The 22,960-nt window shown below is 39.7% G+C and overlaps 1 protein-coding gene across 13 annotated transcripts in view; it reads right to left on the bottom strand.

Annotated features, from left to right (window-relative positions):
- SHROOM2 (shroom family member 2) overlaps positions 1-22,960 on the bottom strand; it is a 117,277-nt gene that overhangs the window by 7,831 nt on the left and 86,486 nt on the right. For all 13 annotated transcript variants that reach the window (XM_085584271.1, XM_085584201.1, XM_085584206.1 and 10 more), the window contains 3 exons: positions 9,153-9,902; positions 4,891-5,436; positions 3,830-4,010 (listed from right to left, as the gene is read on the bottom strand). In XM_085584271.1, coding sequence (XP_085440397.1) covers positions 3,830-4,010; positions 4,891-5,436; positions 9,153-9,902 — 1,477 coding nt within the window. The remainder of the gene's footprint in view (positions 1-3,829; positions 4,011-4,890; positions 5,437-9,152; positions 9,903-22,960) is intronic.

Raw genomic sequence — 22,960 nt, 5'->3', positions numbered from 1 at the left:
CCTCACTTGAAGACTGGGGGGCTTCTGTACTATAGTCCCCACTGCCTGAGGTGCACTTGCACTGCCTTAGTTTGCATGTCAGGAGCAGAACCAGCAGAAACCAGACCAAGAATCCAGACCTCCTTCAATCACCTGTGGTCCCTCTGTGCTACTTTCCTGCATTTGGGCAGGAGGTCTTGCTTCTTAAATGCCCATTAGCTTTTGCTGGTGCACAAGTGGTGTAAGTTAGCTCAGCCAGCTGTCGACTCTGAGATCATTCACACCCTAAAAATGCCTTGTTCATTTAAATGTAGGTGCCTATTTGGTATTCAGCTAATTTCAGGTAAGAAAAATTTCCAAAGCATTCTCTAAGCATACACCTCAGTATTCCACCTCAGTGGAAATTCTGAATGAAAATTACATCCTTTAAAATAATCATTATTTCACAGTACCCCTAGCTTTCTTTTTAATTACTCATGGCATTCTTTAAGAACTCTGCTTTCTAAATGAAAATCTGATTACAAGCCTTCATGATTACTGAGAAACATACTGAGAGCAGCTGCTGCTCACAGAGGCCACTGAACAGTCATTGCCAATTTATTTTGGGAACAAAAACCAGCACAAAACAAAGTCTGTCATCTTAACAGAAAGCAAGTACACCGTGAAAATGTAGCAGCCTTTTTGAAAGTAGAAATTCAACCCATGGATTATCAATACTAGTCTTTTCCTTTTGGATTTAATGTACTCAGTCCAGGTCAATCTGGATCTGGGTTATCTGTTAGCCTTGGTGCCCAAAAGATTAAGGTAGTAAGCAGTTCTACAGATGCCTGCTTTACTGACTGATTAATCTGCAGGATTTGATTTTTTCCCCCTTCTCTCAATGCAAATGCTGTTTAGATTATGTAGGTCACAGTGCTACACTCTCATTTCCCTGAGATGACATGCACTGTGCTGCTGTTTCACCATGTGAAACACAGCAAGATACTGTGGTGCTCTATGTTATTATCTCAAGGTTTTTTCACTTCTGCAACTATGCTGCAACTTTCTTTAATAATAATAATTAAAAAAAAAAAAAGGGCACATGGCTGCTAAGCATTTACTGATCTGGTCTGCCAGTCCAGACCAGCTCTCTCAGTTTCATTATTCAAAAGAGCAAGAAGCCATTTTCCCAGTAACATCCTGTATAGTAACATCCCAAGCAGCTGAAGCTAACCTCTAAAGCAACAAGACTGTCATATCTATTAAGAATTGGATTACGATTACCAATTGCTTCATACCCATATGAAGTAGCCTCTGCATGCAGTAACTGTGAACTCACTACATCCTTTTGCTAAACAGTAGAAAACCTGTATTATATTCCATATCTACTGAGCCAGAAGATCTGCAGTCTACATCTTCAGACTGGCTGATGAATAATTTATAGCTGTGAATTCTGTACCAGTACACAAGAAAACAATAAAGTCATTCTTGCTGATGTGACTAGCAACACAGAAGGTGGCTCAGCAGAGAACTGCTCAGGTGGCTCGCTGCTTGGTATGCTTCTATGAAAATGATACTCTACTTTCAGCTCACCACCCCATTCCTAAGGAATTCAAGCCTCAAACCAGATAAAAATTGGTATGCATGAATTACTTTTATACTCTTCAGCAGTCGCTGAAATTTTCCTAAGGGCAAAGGGGAAACTTTTACACAGCCATATGTGGATTTTCCTTGTCACAAAAAACACTCTTATAGCATCTTCAAAATCTTCAACCTTCAAATGATCAGTATTTTGTAATTGTGGCAAACCTACAAGACACACTCATTCCATTCCTGCTAGCTGGGAATACAGGGATTGGCTCAAAAAACCAAAATAAAATATAAAAGAATTAACAACCTTATATGAATTCCAGTACTTATTTCAAAAGTAAAAAATATCACCACACATTTCTGGTTTGCAGAGCAGAGAACGACAAATACAGGAATCATTCCACAGTGGACTGCAATTAAGGTATCTCGTAACAGAACTACCCGTTTCCAGGAACCAAGAAACAGGTTCTGGGCACATGGCCCATCTAAAACTACTGAAGTCAAAGTGTGCCATTAAAATGTTCGGGTCCCTAAGAATCCCTTGTTAAACTGTTGCCAAATACGAGAAGCTGGACCAAGCTGTATCTTCTGTTCATTTAATAAAGATGCCTTGACCCAGTTACAAAGAGTTTTATATGTTTTCTGACAAGATCCATGATGAAAGCCCACTGAACTGAGTGCTCCATCTCCACGTGGAAGAGCAGGGAGAGAAGCAGGGCGTGTGCGCTACTACATGTACACCCAGAGAAGATGGGAGGGTTCTGCTAAAAGCCCGTTGTGAAAACCTTCCTGTGTCATATGATTAGTGGCATATACTGAAGCTGGGGGATGCATGCAGAAGTATGAAAAGGCTAAACATGATTTTCCTGTTAAGAAACCAACAAAAGTAAATGGCACTCTTGCTTATAAAAGTTTTAGTATTTAGTTTGTTGAGCAAACAAGAAAGGTTTAATTTTACCTCCCTCCTATTCTGTAATTAATGAGAATGAAACTAATTGTAGCAAAATCATGAATGTGACAATCATGTGTAGCACCAGATAAAACCAAATTATTTAAAACTAAATAAAATCCCTAATTTGTGTAAGTAGTACAGCTGTTGGATTCAGCAGCTGTCTAGAAAGAGGGTGAGGGAAGGGCTCCTGCTGCAGCCACACCATGCCCCTGGCACTGCACAGCACACTGAACTGTGCAGTGCAGAGGCAGCAGAGGGAGGCTGAAACAACACAGAGCTAATAGAAAACACAACAGCACACTCAAATGCAGTGCCACCCATGCCTGCTCTGAACCACAGGTGGAAATCTCTCATTCTTATTGACTAAATACAGTCTTAATAATTCAAAATAATTTCTTTGGGACTGGATTATCAAGTACACCCTGGCAGCTGATTTTTAAGCAGAGAGCTGACTTGGACGGAAAAGGTTTGCACACCACTGCATTACTGGCTTAGGTACACAGAGTTAAACTACATCCCTTTACTCGATCAAACAGAACATTTCCTCCAGCTTCTCCATATTGGAAACAATGATTAAAATATTTTGTGCCAAGTTACTAATGAGATGAATGCAATGATTTTACTGTAGGAAAACACTTTCTCCAACCACACAAATGTCAGATCATCATTGTAGCATCTAGGGAATTATGGTGACCTTTGATCAGAAATAAAACACCAAAGGATGGGGATGAATAAGAAGACTGCTTCCCTCCCTTGTGACAAGCAACTTCCACTGAATCTACCAGGCTAATTAATTATCTCCCACAATTTTTATTAATTTGGGAGGCAGGAGAAATAGTTTGCTGCTCATGAAAACAAAGGTGGAGGAAAAGAAAAAAGAAGGTGTGTGTATGTTCCTTCTCTCTTGAGACAAATCCAAATTCTGGACCTAAATTTCAAAAATTTGGAACAACTAAAACCACCACCAGCTTCAGTGGGATACATAAGCACTGCTGGGTTTTTTTACATAGTGAGAAATAGAGAAGGACCTCAAATGGAAAACGGTATTTTAAAAATCCTCCTCAAGACTTTTCCCTTTGAGACTTCCCAAAACATACAAGTTGCAAGAAGCACCTAATATGAAGTTCCCATATTCACAGGTGTACACTTAACTCATCCCCAAAACCAAACAAAATAAAACCCCCAGAACCAAAGGAGACTGTTTTTTTCCAAGTGATCCTGCACATCTAGAAGGCATTTTACTGAAGACTGTTTAGTCAAACAAATTTACATTTAATGTAATGAATAGAACTCAGAGCCTCCCATTACTCTTTTATAAATGTCTTTTACCTTCTTCTCTGACAAGTCATGATCCAGCTCATCTTCAGAATCATCCTCACTCTGCTGCTGTTGCTGCTGCTCCTGCATGTCCTTCATTTTAATCAGCAGCTCTGCCTTTGGTGCAGATGTGCTGTAGTAAGTAGAATTGGTTGTCAGGGAGATGGCAGATGGTGCACTCTGCTCCTCTTTCCTGGGAAAAAGTCAAAACTTTCATTAACTGCCTTGACACCCTAATTAATGAAAAGAAAGAAGAATGTTTTAGAGCCATCATTTCCCCAAGCAAGCAGGGGGTTCAAGAGAAAACTATTACCTATATGAATAAAAAAACCCACTGTGTGAGAATAAAATCTGTATGAATTCAGTATGCTCAGCAAAAGTTAAAACTGAAATCATGCAGATGATTATACATAATGACAAGAATTGAAATGTATCAAAGATATTGCATCTGGAAACAAAATGGAAAGTTGCATTTTACAAAGTAGTGAAAAAAAATCTCAGTGTCATATCAGTATCCTATTGAATTGGGATAGTACAATATAAGTATTTAACTTTTTGATTAGGGAATCATAAACAAACTTCTTGAGAAGGATATAACTCATCAGATAATTTGCATTAAGAAAACAAAAACCAGAACATCAATGTGGATGGAATTAATTTTTTTTCCTTCTTTGATCTCGTTCACTTCTAGGAAATGCCTCAGCCTGTTTTAAGGTGTCATAATAAATTTTCATCACACAAAGAAAGTAAGAATATTGTTCCTTTTCTATCCAGTTACTAGACTGGATGATCTTGGTAAGATATGTAATCAGGATGAAATGGCAAAAGTTAATTATTTCTTCAGCTGTCAAAAACTGGCTTTCAACAATGTCTTGGAAATCTTTCATATTGTACAATGCTGTTGTTTCTGTCATTAATGGTATCATGAGTAGTATATGCTTGACTACTATTTTATCACAGAAGTCTCAAAAAAGACCCTCAACAGAAGACTCACCTCCGGCCCCTATGGAATACTGACACACTCTGGATAAAAGCTTACAAAGACATACCAGCTTACAGAAGGTAATACTCACTTCTCTTCTGAAATTTTTGGAGAGGGAACTTTTGGCAGAAGTTTCCTGCGCTGCTGAGCTTCTTCTAGGAGATGTTCATCTTTAGGGAATATACCAACCATCAGATCCATTGTTGTTTTTATTTTCACATTAGGATCTAGTATGTCTGCTAGAGATTTATCTCTTCCCACAATCTCTCTGGCGAGTTCCTCTGACTTCCAGTCTTCAAAGGTCTTTTCTTTGGCCTTTACATAGCTGGATGCTTGCGTGGCAGCACTGCTGTCCTTCAAGTTGCTCCCAGGTTCTTCAGCTGGTTGAGGGTCTACTGGTTTGGTTCTGGCTTCTGGCTCTACACCTTGCCTGGTGTAAGCACAGAATCGTGAATAGGATTGCTCAGAAGTGCTGAGTGTTTTAATCTGGTCCTTTTCCAAACCACTGGGTAAAGCAGGAGGCTCCATGGTACTGGCAAGGCTCTGCCGACTCTCCTTCTCTGCGCTGCTCTCAGAATGAACTATCTTGATGGGAACCATTTTCACTGTAGTATTGTTGTCTATAACCCTTTCAATTCTGGAAAATAAACAAAATTCATCCTTAGATATGGAAGAACCTTAAATCTCAATTTGTATCTGCAAATCAGAGGGGAAGCCCAAAAAGACAGATAAGAGTAAGGTATGGACTATTCCTAGCACAGTACCTCAAACCCTAAATCTACACGTTATTTTCTGCCCTGGTTTTAAATTGTATTATTAGTTAATTTGTAAGGTACCCTAACATCAGCCTTGTACAATACTCGTGACACAGGACTTCTGTTTGTTTCCATGAACATGAGGGTCCAATCTCAGCAGCCAGGCACCAGATTTCAGACAGGGCTGCTGAATCACCTTTTACCCATTTGCTGCCACAGGCACAGAGGAAAACACGCCCTCGGCCCATCCTCACACAGATCCAACAGTGGCCTCGCCTTTTGGCCTGACAGGCTGATGAGCTGCCTGGGGAGTCTGTGATGCCCCCACATCAATTCTCAGCTCCTCCGAGGCAAGAGACAACAGACCAGATGGGAGCATCCCACAGGCTAGGTTTTCACTGAGCTACAAGAATAACAAAGAAGCACACATGGGAAACCTGGAAATCATTCAAAATTTAATTACATGGTTAAAAAAAAAAATCTTCATTTATAAAATTTCACATATGACATAAAAGCATAATAAATAGAGCCTACCATAGTGTCCTAGTTTTCCACTTGAAGAAGAGAACCCAGTCATTGAAGAGGATAACACACAATTCTGGATATTCTTTTTAAGAGAAGCTTGTAGCAGAAGTTCTGTACTGCACAATACAAAGGGCCACCTTTGCCATTCAGTAAGGAAAGGTATTTAAAGCAGAGGCTAACTTAGATTTTTAAACTAGACAACAACATGTTAAATAACATTACATAAACATCTGCAGTGTATGTAAACCATATAAGAAACTGAAGTCTAGTTTAGTGGTTCTGAGTTTGCAAAAAGTTTAAAATTATTATCATAATGTGGGTTTGGAACCTCTACAGCAAGGAAAGGAACATTGCCTACCAGCTAAAATATCTGGTTTCGTCTGGCTGGGTAGTTTGCCGCCTTTCAGATAAGTGACCAAGTCATACTACAGCTCTTTTCTAAGCGTGGATGTGTCACCTTCCCTAAAATAAGCTTATACGTTTCTACTGTTGGTAAAAGCAGAATCTGTTTGACTTGACATTTTTTGTATCTTGTATTTTAAATGTATATTTGCCTCTGAATGAGGCAAATGAATGAACATGCAGCCCCCAGTAGGTATTTACTTTCCACAAGTGCTTTGTGGATATGCTTTGGCATACCGATCCAACTCCTGGGACAGGTTTTCCAGCCCATGTTGAACCTCCCCACTCCCATTTCATCAGGCTGTTTTCATTCAAGGGGATTGTCATTTTAAAGAGCTATTTCTGTGCCCACTGCTTAGACCAGAGCTCCCCACCTGCAGACTGGGACTCTCCTCCTGACTGCAGCAGAGCTGGGCAGTGCCCAGCCACCACCCCAACCCTTTCTTTTGCTTATTTTAGTTAAATGCCAAACATTTGAAGCTCTATTGAAATATGAAGAAGAACATTTTGGAATTTGGGGGAAATATAAGAGGAATGCATAAATGTATGGAAGGCAACTGGAAAAGAAGTGAGCTGAGTGCAATTCTTCTCCTAAAATGCCCAGCATCTGTTTTGAGGCTTTGAGTACATTCCTCTCAGCCTAGTCAAATATTTTCCAGAAACTTAAAGCATTGTTAAATCAATTGCTTTCAGTAAAAGCAAGGACAGTTCAACATCAGGTGCTTCAAAAATTCTGTTTCTGCAATCACTACCCTCCTGATTTCTGAAGGTTTTCCATTTGTAAAAAGGCAGCGTGAAATTTTTGACTTGCAGCAACCCTTGCTTGTGGACATTCCAAAGCTTAACCCAACCACAAACAGTCCCTCCTTGACTTGAGTTTAGGTTTAGTGGAAATCTATTGATGCACTCCTTTCACCTTTGCTGTTGCTAAACGGCTGTCTTTGGTAATAACCGAGTTGTGTAAACCATCAGTGTACAGTACACCATCAGTACACCACACAGTAATGTGTGTGTGTTTGCCCCACACACATTATTCTACCTAAATCACTGCAGGAAACCCTGCACACACACTCACTTTGGCCTGCTGATGAACAAGACACTTCTGTTAGAAGAGTACAAAAACTATAAGCTAAAATCATCAAACATTAGCTGCCCCCAACATGCAAAGTGGCACGTCCCAATGCCCATACACAAGGAGCCAATAGAAATAATAAGCCAAATCTGATTAACTATGTATAAGATAAATCTATTGAACATATTTTATTCATATGAAATAAATACCATATGAAAAGTTCTGAGATGTGGCTGCTACACTTATTCTTTTTGGCCTGTTTTAGTGAGTAATTTAATTATTAACTAGGGACAATAAGTTGTGTGCAAACAAGAGCTGTCTGGGCCTAAGAATTTTAAATGTTAGCAAAAGATTCACAGGGTAAATACTTCATCATTCAGATATGGGCATATAATTAGGCATACCTCGGTACTCATTTCAATATTAAAACTTAGCAAAAATGGAAGGACAAATACAATTGCTTTTCTACACATGCTTCATATCTGTTCATAAAGAATACATTAAGGAAGTAAAAGCAAAATATTACGGAAGTCATTATCATCATCTACCTTAGCACATGGATTCTAGGGTTCATATGACATATTGCATTTTTCATTGTCAATTATATTATTACTACATGTTAAAAACATAGCAGAATGAAACCTCATTTTCTCCTCTAGTTGTAAGAGGTAAAACATCAAAGCCTATTTAGGAAAAAAGTGATTCATGTTTTCATGTCATGAGGCAAAATAGAAAACCAGTTTGTTCAACCATTTACATTAGAGAAAAGCCATGCCAACTGCTTTTGCTCAGAGAAGCAACCTCTGCATTAATTCAGCTTAGAGTTTTTTTGGTTTTTCATTCTTTAACCATGAACTATAGTGCTGAAGGATTTATGAAAACCAAGATTCCTGAGCTTCCTGGAAGAGTTTGTTATCTTGTGGGAGAATAACCTTTTATGATGTTAGCAGCATATGACAGATGCAGCAATCCATTAATTTCAGTCAGTTGTCTAATTCTGAGTTTATCTACCCTGGGAAACTACTGACAGTCTCCTACTGATTGTTCAGTCCTTGTCAACATGAAGTGTTGAGGACCCCTCCATAGACAACCTGAAGTGCCACATTTCACTCTAAAAGCAACATAAAACCAGTCATGATTTGGCAAGCATATATTAATTACTCTGTGTGTTTTCAGAGCAGATGTTCTCATAAAGGATCCAGCTTCCTTTCCCACATCTGCTTTGCCCCTCCTTACACTGATTCATGTTTATATACAGACTCAGGTAGGGGAAATGATGACAGGGATTTTTCTGACTTTGCCTGTACTTTCAGAGGAAAATCCCTTAGAACCCTTCCCTTTCATTTTCTACTAACTACCAGCTGTAACACCTGGGCAGCACAAGTCAACTAAAAGAAACCACAGACCAGCTGAAGGACATTAATGGTACCAAAAGCCAAAAGGAATTTCACACAAGTATGCGGTGTCTAAAATATGCTGCAATGGCTCAATGCTTAATGAACTTGAAGGATGTGTAAAGAAAAGGAAGAGACGCTCAATAATAAGGTCTAACTGCACAAAAGGGTGTTAATAAAATAGTAGAAGAGTTACATCTAGTACCTGGCTGGGTTCTCATCCTGTAGGGACACAGGAGGTTTATCAGTGAGCTTCTGTGGTGCAAACTGGGGAGAAGGGGACCTTGATGACTCCATGCCAGGCTTTTGAATATACCGATACTTGGAAGATTCAGACTTAAGGTGTGTTTTTTCTTCTAAGTGCTGACAAACATTCTCTGTGGATGACACCTGCTGGAGATGCTGTGGATTAGCACTCTTCAGTTTTCCATTGAAAGCTGCAGGACTCTGACAGAGAGAGGACTGACTGGCAAAGACTTGGGCGGAGCTGGGGGATGAGGACAGAAAGGGCCGGCTGGCTGCTGCCAGCAGAGATTCAGAAGAGGTGCCGAGCGGTGGCGCAGAAGTATCTGGTCGCCTGTATTTATCTCTTTTAGGTGGTGGTGGCCTCTGAGGAGCAGGTCCACGCTTCTTGTTCAGCAGCAATGGCTCTATTCTATGGTTTTCCTCTCCTTTACCCCAGGACTGACAGGAGTGGCTCTCGTTCAAGGTCTGTGGCTCAGAGTAGGGCAGGTAAGGCAGGCTACAATCCTTGCTCTTCTCATTCACATTTTCCTGAGAGTATCGGTAGTCACTAGGCAATGTCCCAGACCTGCCCCGACTCTCGTGAGGCAGAACTGTAGGTTCTTGCACGTGCAAAGGTCTGACAGAAGACTTCCACTTGTGGCCTGAATTCTGGTCCAGTTGATCACTCTTCTCTTGTGGGTTTTCCCTCAGGGCCCCTGTGTCAACTTGCCTAGAGAAAAGAACATGATTTTAGTATGTGTATGAATTTATCTCCTTCAGTGCAAGGCCAACACACCGACCCAGGGAGCTTGAACTGAGATCACATCCAACACTGAACACCAACTCCTCCAATCTATGGTAACTGTACAGCACAAAAACACCCTCTCATGTATGGGCACACATGGTGTACCTAATCTAACGTGATGAGTCAAAACATAATGTCAGGCTAAATTAGGGTATAGAGCACCACAGGACATGACACAACCTCTGGGTAACCCGAGGTGCTGCAGTGTGCACAGCTTACTTAAAAATGCACAGCCAAATGGCCAAACACTGGTAGAAAAGAAAACTGTCTCCAGAAGAGAAATTGTAATACTAAAATTTAATTCTCTTCTTGCTCCAAAGTCAGTAACAAAGTGTGTGAAACATGTTTCTTATCTAAGTGCAATAATACTTCAGAAACATTTTAAAATGTGAACTTTAATTACAAATCTGGAGGGTGAATTTTTGTGTATCTGCTGAAAAATGAAATGAGAGCAAACAAAATGTTTGCTGAAGCTACAAAACTAGGAAGGGGAAAATTGCTATCTCCTGAATTAAGGCAGAGAAGAAAATCTAGAGGTTTATTTTCCAGTCAGAATTATTTTAAGGTTGAACTTCTTTTGCCCTGTCAGCACAAATGGCAAGCAATGGCCAAAAAGGCCTTATCTTATCCTAAATGTTTTTGGGCTTATTCCAGTTTCACACTCTGTCTCTCTAGTCAGGAAACAGCCTTTTACAGTTCCATGCTTGTCCTTTACCATGAGACACATAGTACATTTGTGCTCACCAGGTAAAGACAAACTGGGGAAAGAGCAGAAGGCAGGAGAAAAGTACCTCTGGAGCCCTGAGAGGAGACTGGTTTGCCCTCTGCTTTAAAGGAGGCTGAAGAGACATTATGAGCTTAGAAAACAAGCTGCAACAAAGAAGTCAAAGGCTTCAGAGAGCTACTAATGTAAATTATGCTACTAACAGTGCTGGTCTCTGTATTTTTAAATAGTAATTCTGTAGTCATGCACTACTCAAGCCTTCTTTTGAGGTGACTGTGAAAGGTATTTTTCCCAGCCTATTTGTAAAATAAAATTTACTTGATTTTTTCAATGTAAACATGTTATTCCCAGCCTATTTGTAAAATAAAGTTTACTTGAATTTTTTAATGTAAACACGTTATTAACATCACTGTACCAGTTTTGAGATTGTCTGTAGGCAGTTAACACCAGTGTGTAGGAAAACAAAATTTGAGATAAAAGAACATAAAATAACTGTTAGCTTAAAGTCTGTTGTAAATTCAAGAAGAAAAAAAATTGGAGCAATTACATACTGCATTTCTAATTTAATTAAATTAAAACAAATATTTAAAATTAAGTACTGTGGAAAGATGACTGATTAGATGTGGATTCCTGAGAAATCACATACACTATCTTTCCCTCTCTCTCTCTCATGTGAAGTGTTAAACCTTAAAATTCAATTTTAACTGGTAAATTTTAAATTTAACATGAATGAGGAGATTAGCGTTGTTGACATTCAGGTTTCTTTACCTAAAAGTAGTTGGTTCAGACAACTTCAAGTTGTCTGACAAATTCAGAGTTAATTCTGATTTACAAAACAGAATTGACTCCTCTTTTAACAGTATTGACTTATTGACTCCTCTTATAACAGTAGATGAAGGACAGTTTTGTGAAATAAAAAATAATGCAAAAGGCCAGAAAGACCAGCACTATTCAGATTTGGTTACATGGCATCTTGGCATCTCAAGAGTCAGCTCATTGTCCCTAGTGATTTCAATGTAGGCAGAACCAGGCCTGTAAATACATCCACTAATTTTAATGGAAATATTTACCCAATGAAGACTACAGGCCTTACATATGAAATACTGTGTTTAAACCAGCATTTTTTCATTGTCTAGATAACCCATGAACAGCACAATTTTCTCCTCATTAACCCCTGCAAAAGCTCTTCAGGCCTCCCAATTCACCTTCACATCCATAAGCCACAACAAAAACCAGTGCAACAGATGCTCTCAGGTGCACAGAAAAATCAAGGGTATGACACAAAATGTTGCAAAGACATCAATTACATGCATTACCACAGCCAGTTTGCAAAGTACACCATGAACTTCGCATGCACATTGGGATTGGGAGTGGTGGTGGAAGCAAACAGGACCAAGAACACCACCAATCTGACACATCTGCATATCCAAAACATGTAACCAATATACTCATATATATATATCTATTTATCTGGCTCAAAAGTAATGAATGCTCTAGCAGTCCTGTCACTTTCCAAAACTGAGCAAAAGGACAAAGAATCACAGCAGAGAGAAATTTAGAGATGCCATATTTGCAAACACAGAGATAAAATTCAGAGATTACACATATGACTTCATAAAGCTTCCACAAAATTAATAAAAATTTTGCAGCGCCACACAAAATGGATCTGAGGAGAAGTGGTGGTACATTCAACACTGAAGCTAAATTGCATTCAGTGTGAGTGCATCTTCATGCAAAACATGCTCATGACATTATTTTGGAGAGATGTAAGCTTACTGTTCAGAAAGGAGGAAAAGAAAACAAGCTTCAAGCCCCAGGAGAACACAGTGGCAAGAACCTGCAAAGGTGTTACATTATTATCAATACTGAGAAGTCCACTGAGCTGTTTGCTATTTGTCAGTGTATCATGTAATAATATGCCCAGAACACAGCTGATTTGGAAATGAGGCCCATAGGATTATGCAAAGATAACATACCACTGAAAGGAACTTATAATTTATAACCAAACATCACAAAGTGAGAAACAGAACAGTTTTAAATCATCTGAAAACATGACAATTGACTTAATTACTATTTTCATTCTAGATAACAAACCAGCCAACATCAAAACCATTAAACTCTTAGCTATCTTCAAACCCAAAGCTCCCCCACCCCCATAATACAATGCCACGATCACCCAAGTTGCAGGAACCTTTCTAAGACAACAGAACCAGGAAAGCTCATACAAATTCCCCACCCAGGCACGGCACATTACAGCTTTCACTGTCAGACAAGTTACAGCAGTCACTTAACCCGAGCTGCAAAGGAAGTGTAATTAAGAGTCTTATGCTATTGCTACAAAGTAGTATTCAGTAAGGGTGAGTCTAGTACAGGAGTCTAACATGAACCTTTTCTACTGCATTTGTTTTTAGTATTTTGCTGTAGGAGTTTTCATACCTAAGTGGCAGGAGGCAAAAAACCAATGCAGGCTTCTAACTGAAAAGAAGGAATTGCTTCATTACATAAACCAGTCCTTCACATTTTTGAGAAGCTCTCATTTAGTAGAGGGCTCAGCATTCCCAGAGGGGATCTGTGTGGAGAGACAAGAGGCTGAGCACTCATCAGTGAATGCAGGAGGAGCTCTGCTCTGTGTCTTGCACTTTCCCAGTGGCCATAGCCACCAGCATCACTTACTGCAGTGGGGGTGGGAATGTGGATCTCCATACTGGCACAAAGGACTTTCTACATAAATGGACAAGTACATCTCTCAGTTTCCTTCTGTCTCCCTTAGCTTGGAGAATACACACTCAAGACTGAAATGTAAAGACTAAGCTGGGCAAAAACTTCCCAAGTCTCATCCCCAGCCTGGACACCTCCAGTCCCCCAAGCAATAATACAACAGGCTATTCCAACAAACTAGAGAGAGGTAACGGTAATGTGAGCTCTTGCATGAAGGTTAAAGCATATACACATACACATAAATACACACTAACCTGGAGTCTGCCAGTCAAGTCAGTGAGCATTTACAAAAATGAATCATTATGTATAGATGTCTATCAGAATAATAACATTTTTGGTTGCCATAAAAAACAACTCCAAATCACTTTCTTCATTTGCCCCATACACAAGACTTGACTAAATCTTGATAGAGAGACAGAATGATCTGATCCAATGTTGTATCTCAATAAATGAAAGTGATTGCAATAAACTCAATGTGTTTGATTTTTATCTGTCTGATTTACAGTTTCTTGAGAACACTTTCAGGCCAAACTAAACAGTGCCACAAGACACTCTGACTTCAAAATCCCAGACCAGATAAGCTTTGCAAAAATGCATTAGCCAACATTTGAAAAATGTATCATTCATGAAGGACCTGACCTCTGTGCAAAAGTTTCACCATAAAACATAAGCACAGTTATATAGCCAATGATATGTCCTGCACTAACTCACTGACAAAGGAAAGCAAATGGAGTGCCTGTTTTTGATTTAATTTAAATTCCTTCTCAAGAACTACAAGGTACACTGGAAAAAGGCCTTCATACCTGAGCATGACTCGACCATAAAAGTCCTCACCCTACAAAAACGAACACTCTCAAAATGCAGGCCACAGTTTTGCAGTCCCTTTAAGGTGACCACATGCGGATACTCTGCCAGAAGAGGCAGTCTCCTTCTTAGACACTTTGAGCTTTGTCTTCCTGCTCTTTCCAGCATACTACAGAAGGAATTGCACAGCCTCACAGAAAACTGGATCAAGGATCTGACCTGGCTTGAAACAGATAATTATGTGGCTTAAAGCAATTAGGAAACACTGTCTTTGCATATGACAAAATTCTGTTTATAGGCACAGCTCTTGCCAATACTTTTCAAGCTATGAACTTCATGTGCTGAAACTGTGTTTTCATTGTGTATTTTTCTGGCACTTGGCACACTGGGATCCAAAAGCACTTCTGCAATAACGCACAAATAAAGGGTGGTTTCTTCTATCCAGTGTAGTTCTGCTTGAGACAGCACAATGCTATGAAGTTAGAAGGGGGTGCATAGGGCAAGACTGTTGTAAATTCAGGAAAAAATTTGCCACTGAATGCCACATTTTAATCCATATTGATAAGTACCAACTAATGCATAGTGGGTGCCTTCTATGATTTCAGAAACTTCAAAGGTTCAAAGGCCTCAGCTCTCCTAATACAAGAAAGGTGGAAGCCAAGTAGGATGTTCTAGGCTATCTCAGGTCTCACAAGATACCTATGTTTAGACAACCATTTAGCCAACCAAGTTTAGCCAACTTAGAATTAAACCTGAGCTCTCTGTGGACTATAACTTGACTCAGAACTTCATTTGCACATAGATGTCTCCCTTCTATTATTTATCTGAATCCTCATCTGAGTCCCATATCCTTTTTTTTTTTTTTTTTTTTTTTTCCCCAGAGGGTCCAGGACCACTTAAGCCCTTAAATTGGTTTTACTATTGCAACACTCAGGAGACACTGACAACACAACACCAGAATTTAGACATGCAATACCAGGGCAATTATTTCACCAGTGGTTCATTTTTTCTGATGAACTCTCTATCTGCTTTCACTACTGAGTCAGTACAGCACACACTATCCACCAGATAGCAACACAGGGAGCATATTCCAAAGATGCTGTATACGACAGCTTTATGAAAGTACTTAGAAAACTTAAAAGATAAATGCAGAGAATAAAGATCCCTCTAAAGAACCATGATGGCTGTACCCTACAGTCATGCCATGAAAAGGCACAGCATATAAGCCACTACAAAGAAGTAGACCTGTCCACTGCCTTGGTCTGAAGAGACAGTTGATGGCAACTAGCATCCAAGAAGCACTACTGAAGCAAATGGTCCTGAAACCAAAACACATGTTAAGATTAAAAGAATAATGAATACCGAATGATGAGAGAATGCTTTCTCTCTCTCAAGGGAAAAAAGAAAAAGGCCAGTCAGAAGACAACTGAAGGTACAAAACTAGCAAGATATTTCACAAAGTATATCCCACAGCACATCACTGGTACACTACAACCCGTTTATCATGGTCCGAGTCTTGGTTTTCCAACTCTGTCTCTGAAAGCCTGTTAACATTATCCATGCCTCAATGGCAGCTATCTGTTTAGTCTGTCACACTAAATACAGCTTACTTGTTGCACCCAATGTGATAAAGCAAAATGTCACTCTACCTTAACAACCCTTGCATTATCACCTGGCTTTATCATGGAATAAAATACAGTAACAGGCACTGCTTGCCAGTCCATCAATCCCAGCAGAATTTCTCTCCTGTCCTGCATGCATGGCACCATACACACTGCAATGAGTTTTCATACCTCATTCTGCCTCTCTAAAAATGTTACCTCTTTCCCCATGAAATTCAGAAATAAATAACAAAGAACATGTCCACTCCAATTCTGCAGTAAATAAAAGTTATGTTGATGGATGTATGTAGGCCAGTCATGGATAACAGCAAAAGACACAGGCCCATAACAAAAAATAAAATCTGATTAAAATTATATTTCTTATAGCAGCACAAGGGCCTTTATGCAGAAGGGAAGAATTTTGTGGGAAAGGGCAGGGGGAGCGATGCTTTCCTTTCCTTAGTTCAGAAAACAAAAGCTCCTCCTTCATTCTGCTGCACATCAAAAATAAACAATAAAAGGTAATTTTTATGGCTGTATTCTTACTGCTTTATCTACTGCATTCTTCTCCTAGCACAGAGGGGATTACCTGCATGGAATTAAAATTACTTCTACTCAAGTCAGCCAGTTAATATGTTCAGTACTTACACACTAATATTCTGAATCATCAGAATATCCCACCAATATAACGAGAACCATCATATTACACAAATGGCAACCACTGCAGAGACAAAAGACAATATTTTCCAACACTGTTAACAAGGAAATCACAGTCACATTAAAAAAGCTCAAAGAAGAATGATTGTTTTGTCAATTTACTAAAAAACCCCCTACATTCCAGTTGCCACTCCTTTGATTATTTTTACATTTAGACTTTTTTGCCCTGATAAAGCTGTTGCTGTTTTCTTGTTGCTATTACTACTGAAAACAGCTGCTTGCAGCTGAACAAGAATTAGGTAACAGAAGACAAGCTATAAAATGAAACACTTTGTGAATAACAACTAGGTCACCTGGGATTCTCAGGCATTCTCTCACCAAAAAGAACACATAGTTAGCTTATCTCTAAAGGAAAAAAAAAATCCTAAACCAGTTGTTTAAATTAATTAGCATGCACACATTTCAATAGCCATCTTTTCACTCTGAGCCACACTCACCGCTTGCTTCTAACAGTCACATCCAATTCTCTCACACTCCCAGCTAACAGCTCCTGCTGCTGTGGAAAAGGTCTTCATGCAAGCCTGTACTCCCAGTAGCAGGCTTGCCAGGCAAATAACAAGATGAAAAGCTCTCGCACCACCCCTAGCCGAGAGGAACCCTGAGCCTGGCACCCTGAGCCACAACAACGGCACTGCAGCTCTCAGTCCAGAAAACAAGTATTTTCCAAAGGCACTGCCTTCTAATTCCAATGTGCATGATGCCAACTGTGAAAACAAAAGCTGCTAAAAACAGCGCGTGTGTCTGCGAGCATATGCACACAGAGCATCTTAGCTGGAATTAACTCACGTTTTCCTCCTATTCTCCCAACCCATCAGCAAGCAGAGCAGTCGACTGCACTAAGCAAAATAAAATTCTGTACCAAGCATTGCATCATTGCTAATTTGTTACTGTAGCTTCTGCTGATAGAGGCAGAAGATGCAGCCTGTGCTCAAAGACCTGAAGAACAAAAGAAATACTGTATGAATTAACACTGCAAATTTCTGTTCGCAACCGACAAAAAATGGTAAATACAAATCTCTAGCCATTTCTTTCATGCTTTAACACTAAAGACAAGACAATCTTACCAGGATTTACAGCTTTTTACCCATATTCACTGGATATGTCAGCTTTACATCCCTGCAAATGTGCCAGCCAGTTTGAAAGCCTTGCAGAACTGAATCTGTCTCAACCTCTGCGTCTCATTTACTGTAACACAGAGGATTTTCAAAGCCATGCCTCACAACAGCTGGCTTGTTTTTGCCTGCTTCCTATGATTGACAAGTTCATACAAGCTCTGTCAACTTTAACCTTGATAAGTGAAGGCTTAGTCTGTATTGTATGTTACATCACCAGAAACTTCTGACCTCAGGGAAAAGATCTCAGAGACTTCAAAGCTTTTCCTTTCCTCCACCCCCACCTCCTGGATTTGCTTATTAAAGAAAAAAAAACCAACAAAACTTAAAAGTCCTTTAATTTTTAAGGGTTTTCATTTGTGAAAATCATGATCTGCATTTCCACAACTACAGCTCTGCAAGTTTTAACTATTCACAATAATTTTAAAAGATCAGTGTTTCACTAAGTTCCTCTCTGAACAACATTCAAATAGCCAGGTCTTTAATTCCAGAGGAGAGTCTTCATCAACAGCCCTCCAGCCTGAATTTTTTTGCATGTGTTGTGTGCACAGGCGCCCTCTCTTGCAGGAGATTCTGCAGGGAAAGAACTGAATGCTTTCATGCTGCATGAGCACACTGCCACCCCCACGCTCCATCTTTAGAAGGCATCATGGCTTTCATCAGAGCAAAGCTCAAGCTCCTTTCAATTTATCCATGAGAACACATTAAAGACTTAATAGAAAAGTTATGGATAAGGCTTTAATATGTATGAAAAGATAATTTTAAAGATGACCACTTTAAGAGGAAAATGTTTTTTAAACTGCACACAAAACCACATAGAGCAGCTAGATATCTAGTTAATAACCTCCCCGAAATTTTTTCTGCCTCCAAAAGCTGCCTATTTGATTTCAGTAGAGAGCGAGAAGGACTTCAAGAGAAAAATCCAGTTTACATAATACAATACAACTGGTTAACAGATTGCAGAAAGTCTGGCTGGCCCATGCAGAGAAATGGAAGATATAGCTGCCACATTACTTTTTAGCACAAAACTTCACTCACATTTACTGATATAAACAGTCTCCTGCATGACAGTAAACCATAACCACGTTGCCTAAGGGCTTATAGCAGAAAGAGAATATTTCACAGGCTAGCTTTTAGTACCAGAACACCATAAAGCCATTCTGTATGTCAGAAATGCATGAATTGCTACACTGAGGAGACAAATCAGTCACCTATTTCCAATTATGCTTTTCATCAAGTCTCTTAAGGAAAAATAAAATCTACAATGCATCAACACATTATGTTTTTATGACTTTAACCACTGGAGACTACACCTTACATTAGCTCTAAATCTCCATATTCAACTGTTATCAACAGGGCTACATATAGATAGCTGAATTTTAAGCAATGCAACAAAAATGCACATCTGTAGATGGTCTGCATTCTAATCCTATTTCCAGGAAAAGCAGTAATATCAAATCAGAATACAAAAACTAACTAATGTGTAAATTTATCTCTGTTTCTCTCTCCACACTTTTGTGTGTTATTCTTTCACTCACACCCAATTTCAGAATAATGTTTAGGACTTCTTCCAGCTACTCATGCTTGGTAATACTTACCTTTAGGGGCAGGAGAGGAAACTTTTCTTAAGAAGAAACCACCCTCCAACATCTCCTTTTATCAGCCCATGATGGCCTCACATACTCCTAGCTGTCACTGCATGCACAGGGAGGAGAACAGATGTGCCAAGAGCAATTAAAGCAAAAATAACTACTTGGTAGCAAAAAGCTACAAGTAGTAAAAAGGGAAATAAGAGATAGGATGACCAATCTCAAGTTTAGAAACAGGGATTCAAAGTTCACCTAATAAACCAGAGGGAGGGGGAGAGTCCACATTTTCAAGGGTGTGGAGAATGCACAAATTGGATGGGGGAGGAACAGGGCTGTATTACTGTAGTACTGCAAACCAAGCACAGGTCTTGGAGGTAGTCCAACACCCATTTAATGAGCTGTTGGTGAGCCTTGTGGAGCATCTCACTAATCTGCAGGACGCACACCTGACAGCCGCCGGCTGCCAGGACAGCAAGGAATAGGGAGGCAGTGGCAGGAGCCTGCAAGTTTTAACAATTTATTTAGCCACAACCAACCCCCAAATCCCAAAATAATGCATTTGTGATGCTTATGAAGATGCCCACGCATCTCTCAGCTCATCTAGCATGGAAGTTTTAAAATGGACAACAAGAGGAAGAAAAGGGCTACAAGTGGGACAATTTATCATGCAACTTCTGCCTTGATCCTGAGGCATGAGAAGAATCTGGTGCAATACTTAGCTATTTGAAGAGCTACCCTGTGCCAGTGGCCATATGTATTTAGATGAATCTTTTTTGAAAGATTAAGAATCCACACAGTGGTATTTAATTTTGAAAAGGACATTTCCATACATGAGATGAATATTTTTCAAGAGAAAAAGCCAGATGGTATAATGCTAAGAGATAACATACAACTGAAAATATAATATATGAAACTCAGAGAAAATGTGTAACAACTACCAAAACACCCAACCACCATTCTTCCTTCCCTCTCTCTGCCCCTTCCAAAGGTTGAATTAAATAGCAATTGAAAGGAACATCCACCAGAGAACTTAGATCCTATGCAAATGAGGAAAACCCAAAACTAACCTAGCAAATCAGATGTATAAGCAAAATATGGTAAATAAAGAATTTTTCAAAGAAAAGCTGAGGTACAAATCCTTAGGGGTGTTAGGATTTAAAAAAAAAAAAAGAAAAAAAAAAAAGAAGGGAAAAAAGGGCACTTCTTTAAACACAATATCTGCCAAACAGATTATAAGGATGAAAGTACAATAGTAAGAAAACAAAGCAAATAAGGTTGCAGGAAAAAATTGACACAGTCTCCACTTTACAACTCCACAAGCAAAGAACCGCCTTTGCAGGAACTATTCTCAGATGCTGCACACCATTAAGAGTGGGTACTCATAAGCTACCTGGGCCATGTGACAATCACCTGAAACTTCCACAGGAAATTGTTGAACTGGGATCTGTGATGCACAGCTACCCACTCGTCTGATACTTGCACAGCTGCTTGAGTACAGTGACAAACAGTGTTGGGGAAAAGAAGGTGTGAGGGTGCTGAAGAGAAAGAATGAGGGAAAGAGAGCAAGAATTAAAAAACAACTCCTCATTATGAATCTGAAGAACTTCAGAATCATAAACTTAACATGTGAAATAAGCAAAAATGTAGAAATTTTATTAAGAGATTCAGAGCTGCACTAGCGAGTAAAATTGACGAATAATTTGGGCATGTGTAGAAAAGATACGTCTTGGATGCACTAATAATCTTAGAAAGAGTAACTATACATAGGAATAAGAGTGATCTGGATGACAGAGACTTTGGATTTTTAGATGAGTTATATAAAGTTAAATTTTATCTCACCTGAGGCTCTTAAAAATTTGACTCCCATGAGACAAGAGTCCTCACTGGTCTCATCACATCATTCACATCAGAACTCATTAGATACAGATTATTCAAAAAAGGGGTGAAAAACTAGGTGGCAGCAGTTGCTGCTATGAGGAAATTATTCAGATTTAATAAATGCAAAGTAACCTACAGGAGAGATTTTCCTATACTTCACCAACCTATACAATGATGTACAACAGAAATTACTACTACACAAGTTAGGAACAGCTGAATTTCACAGACTGTTCTATGAACATACAATCTTTGCACTTCACAGCAGTAAAAAACAAAACAAAACCCCCAAAATAAAACAAAGATAGGCAAACCAGCAGAGGCTTGACAAGATACTCAGCTGCATGGCTCCTGGTTTGCCCTGGTTTTCTGTTCCCCCCTCCAAGCATCTGCTACTGGCTTGCATAAAGAAAAAAAACCTGTCTAGGTAGACCTTTGGCCTGCTTTTAAGCATCAACATCCAGCAGCTGCCATCCTGTACCAGTGATTCAAGGTTCCACTGTCTCAGAGTGTGATATTTATAAATCTGTTATTAGTCAGTCACATATGCTAGCACACTGAAATGACATAATGGTTCATGGAAATGGAACTTAAATTAATTACAAGTATTCACAAACCTAAGGATGATGAAAGGTTACAGGAGGTTTCTCATATATGAATAGATGCTGTTAGACTCACTCCCCTCTATATGCACAGCAAGAGCTACAGTAGGTTTTCAAACAAAATATAAACTCTTTAACAGCCCAGACTGTACTGTGTCATTGCTGTATGTCACACACAATGACATCACTGGCAAAAGAATGGTCTAAGAAATGCCTTAATAATCTGTATCCCATGACAAAGAGATGCTAAGGACATGGACCTGCTGGAGCAAGTCCAGAGGAGTGCCAGGGAGGGGATCAGAGGGATGGAACACCTCTCCTGTGAAGACAGGACAAGAGAGTTAGAATTGTTCAGCCTGGACAAGAGAAAGCTCTGTGGAGCTTGTTAACACATGCATGAAATGTTTGCCAAAGCAATTTTCCCACTGATTTCTAAGGAAACAGCTGGACAAGATCATACTATTTCTTCCTCACACAGAAAAGGAGGAAAACATTTTGCTTACATAGCTCTGGTAATGTCTTGGTAAATCCTTCAATACCTGAGACATACTTGTCCTGCAATGTCAGGAAAAGTAACTCACAGTTTGACTGTTAACTGCAACAATAAATGAGGAACCTCAGGATGGTCAACAAGGCCAAATGCCAGGTTCTACTCGTGGGTCAGAGACATCCCAAGCAGAAGTTCAGGCTAAGAATGGACCAAGATCAGCCTTGGGGGTGCTTGTGGACAAAAGTTCAATAATGACTTGGCAGTGTGCACTCCCAGCTCAGAAAGCCAAATGGCTACACCAAAAGCAGTCTGGCCAGCAGGTCAAGGGAAGGGATTCTTCCCCTCTATGCTGCTTATGTGAAACCCCACCTTGATTACTGCATTCAGCTCTAGGGTTCCCAAAAGAAGAAAAATGTGGCCTTGTTGGAATGTGTCCAGAGGAGGACCACTACTATGACCACAGGACTGGACCATCTCATTGAGGACAAGCTGAGAGAGTTAGGGCTGCTCAGCCTGGAGAAGAAAAGGCTCCAGGGAGACCTTACAGAAAAACTGGAGAGGGACTTTTCACAAAGGCATGAAGTGATAGGACAAGGGGGAACGGCCTTAAGATGGAAGAAGGCAGGTTTAGATCAGGTATTAGAAAGAAATTCTTTACTGTGAGGGTGGTGAGGCACTAGAATGGGTAATCCAGAGAAGCTGTGGACTTCCCATGCCTGGAGGTACAAATGAGCAGCCTGGATGAGTCTCT

The sequence above is a fragment of the Lonchura striata genome, chromosome 1, assembly GCF_050655825.1.
Source record: "Lonchura striata isolate lonStrDom1 chromosome 1, ASM5065582v1, whole genome shotgun sequence".
NCBI lineage: Eukaryota > Metazoa > Chordata > Aves > Passeriformes > Estrildidae > Lonchura > Lonchura striata.
This window is presented reverse-complemented; position numbering and strand designations above follow the sequence as displayed.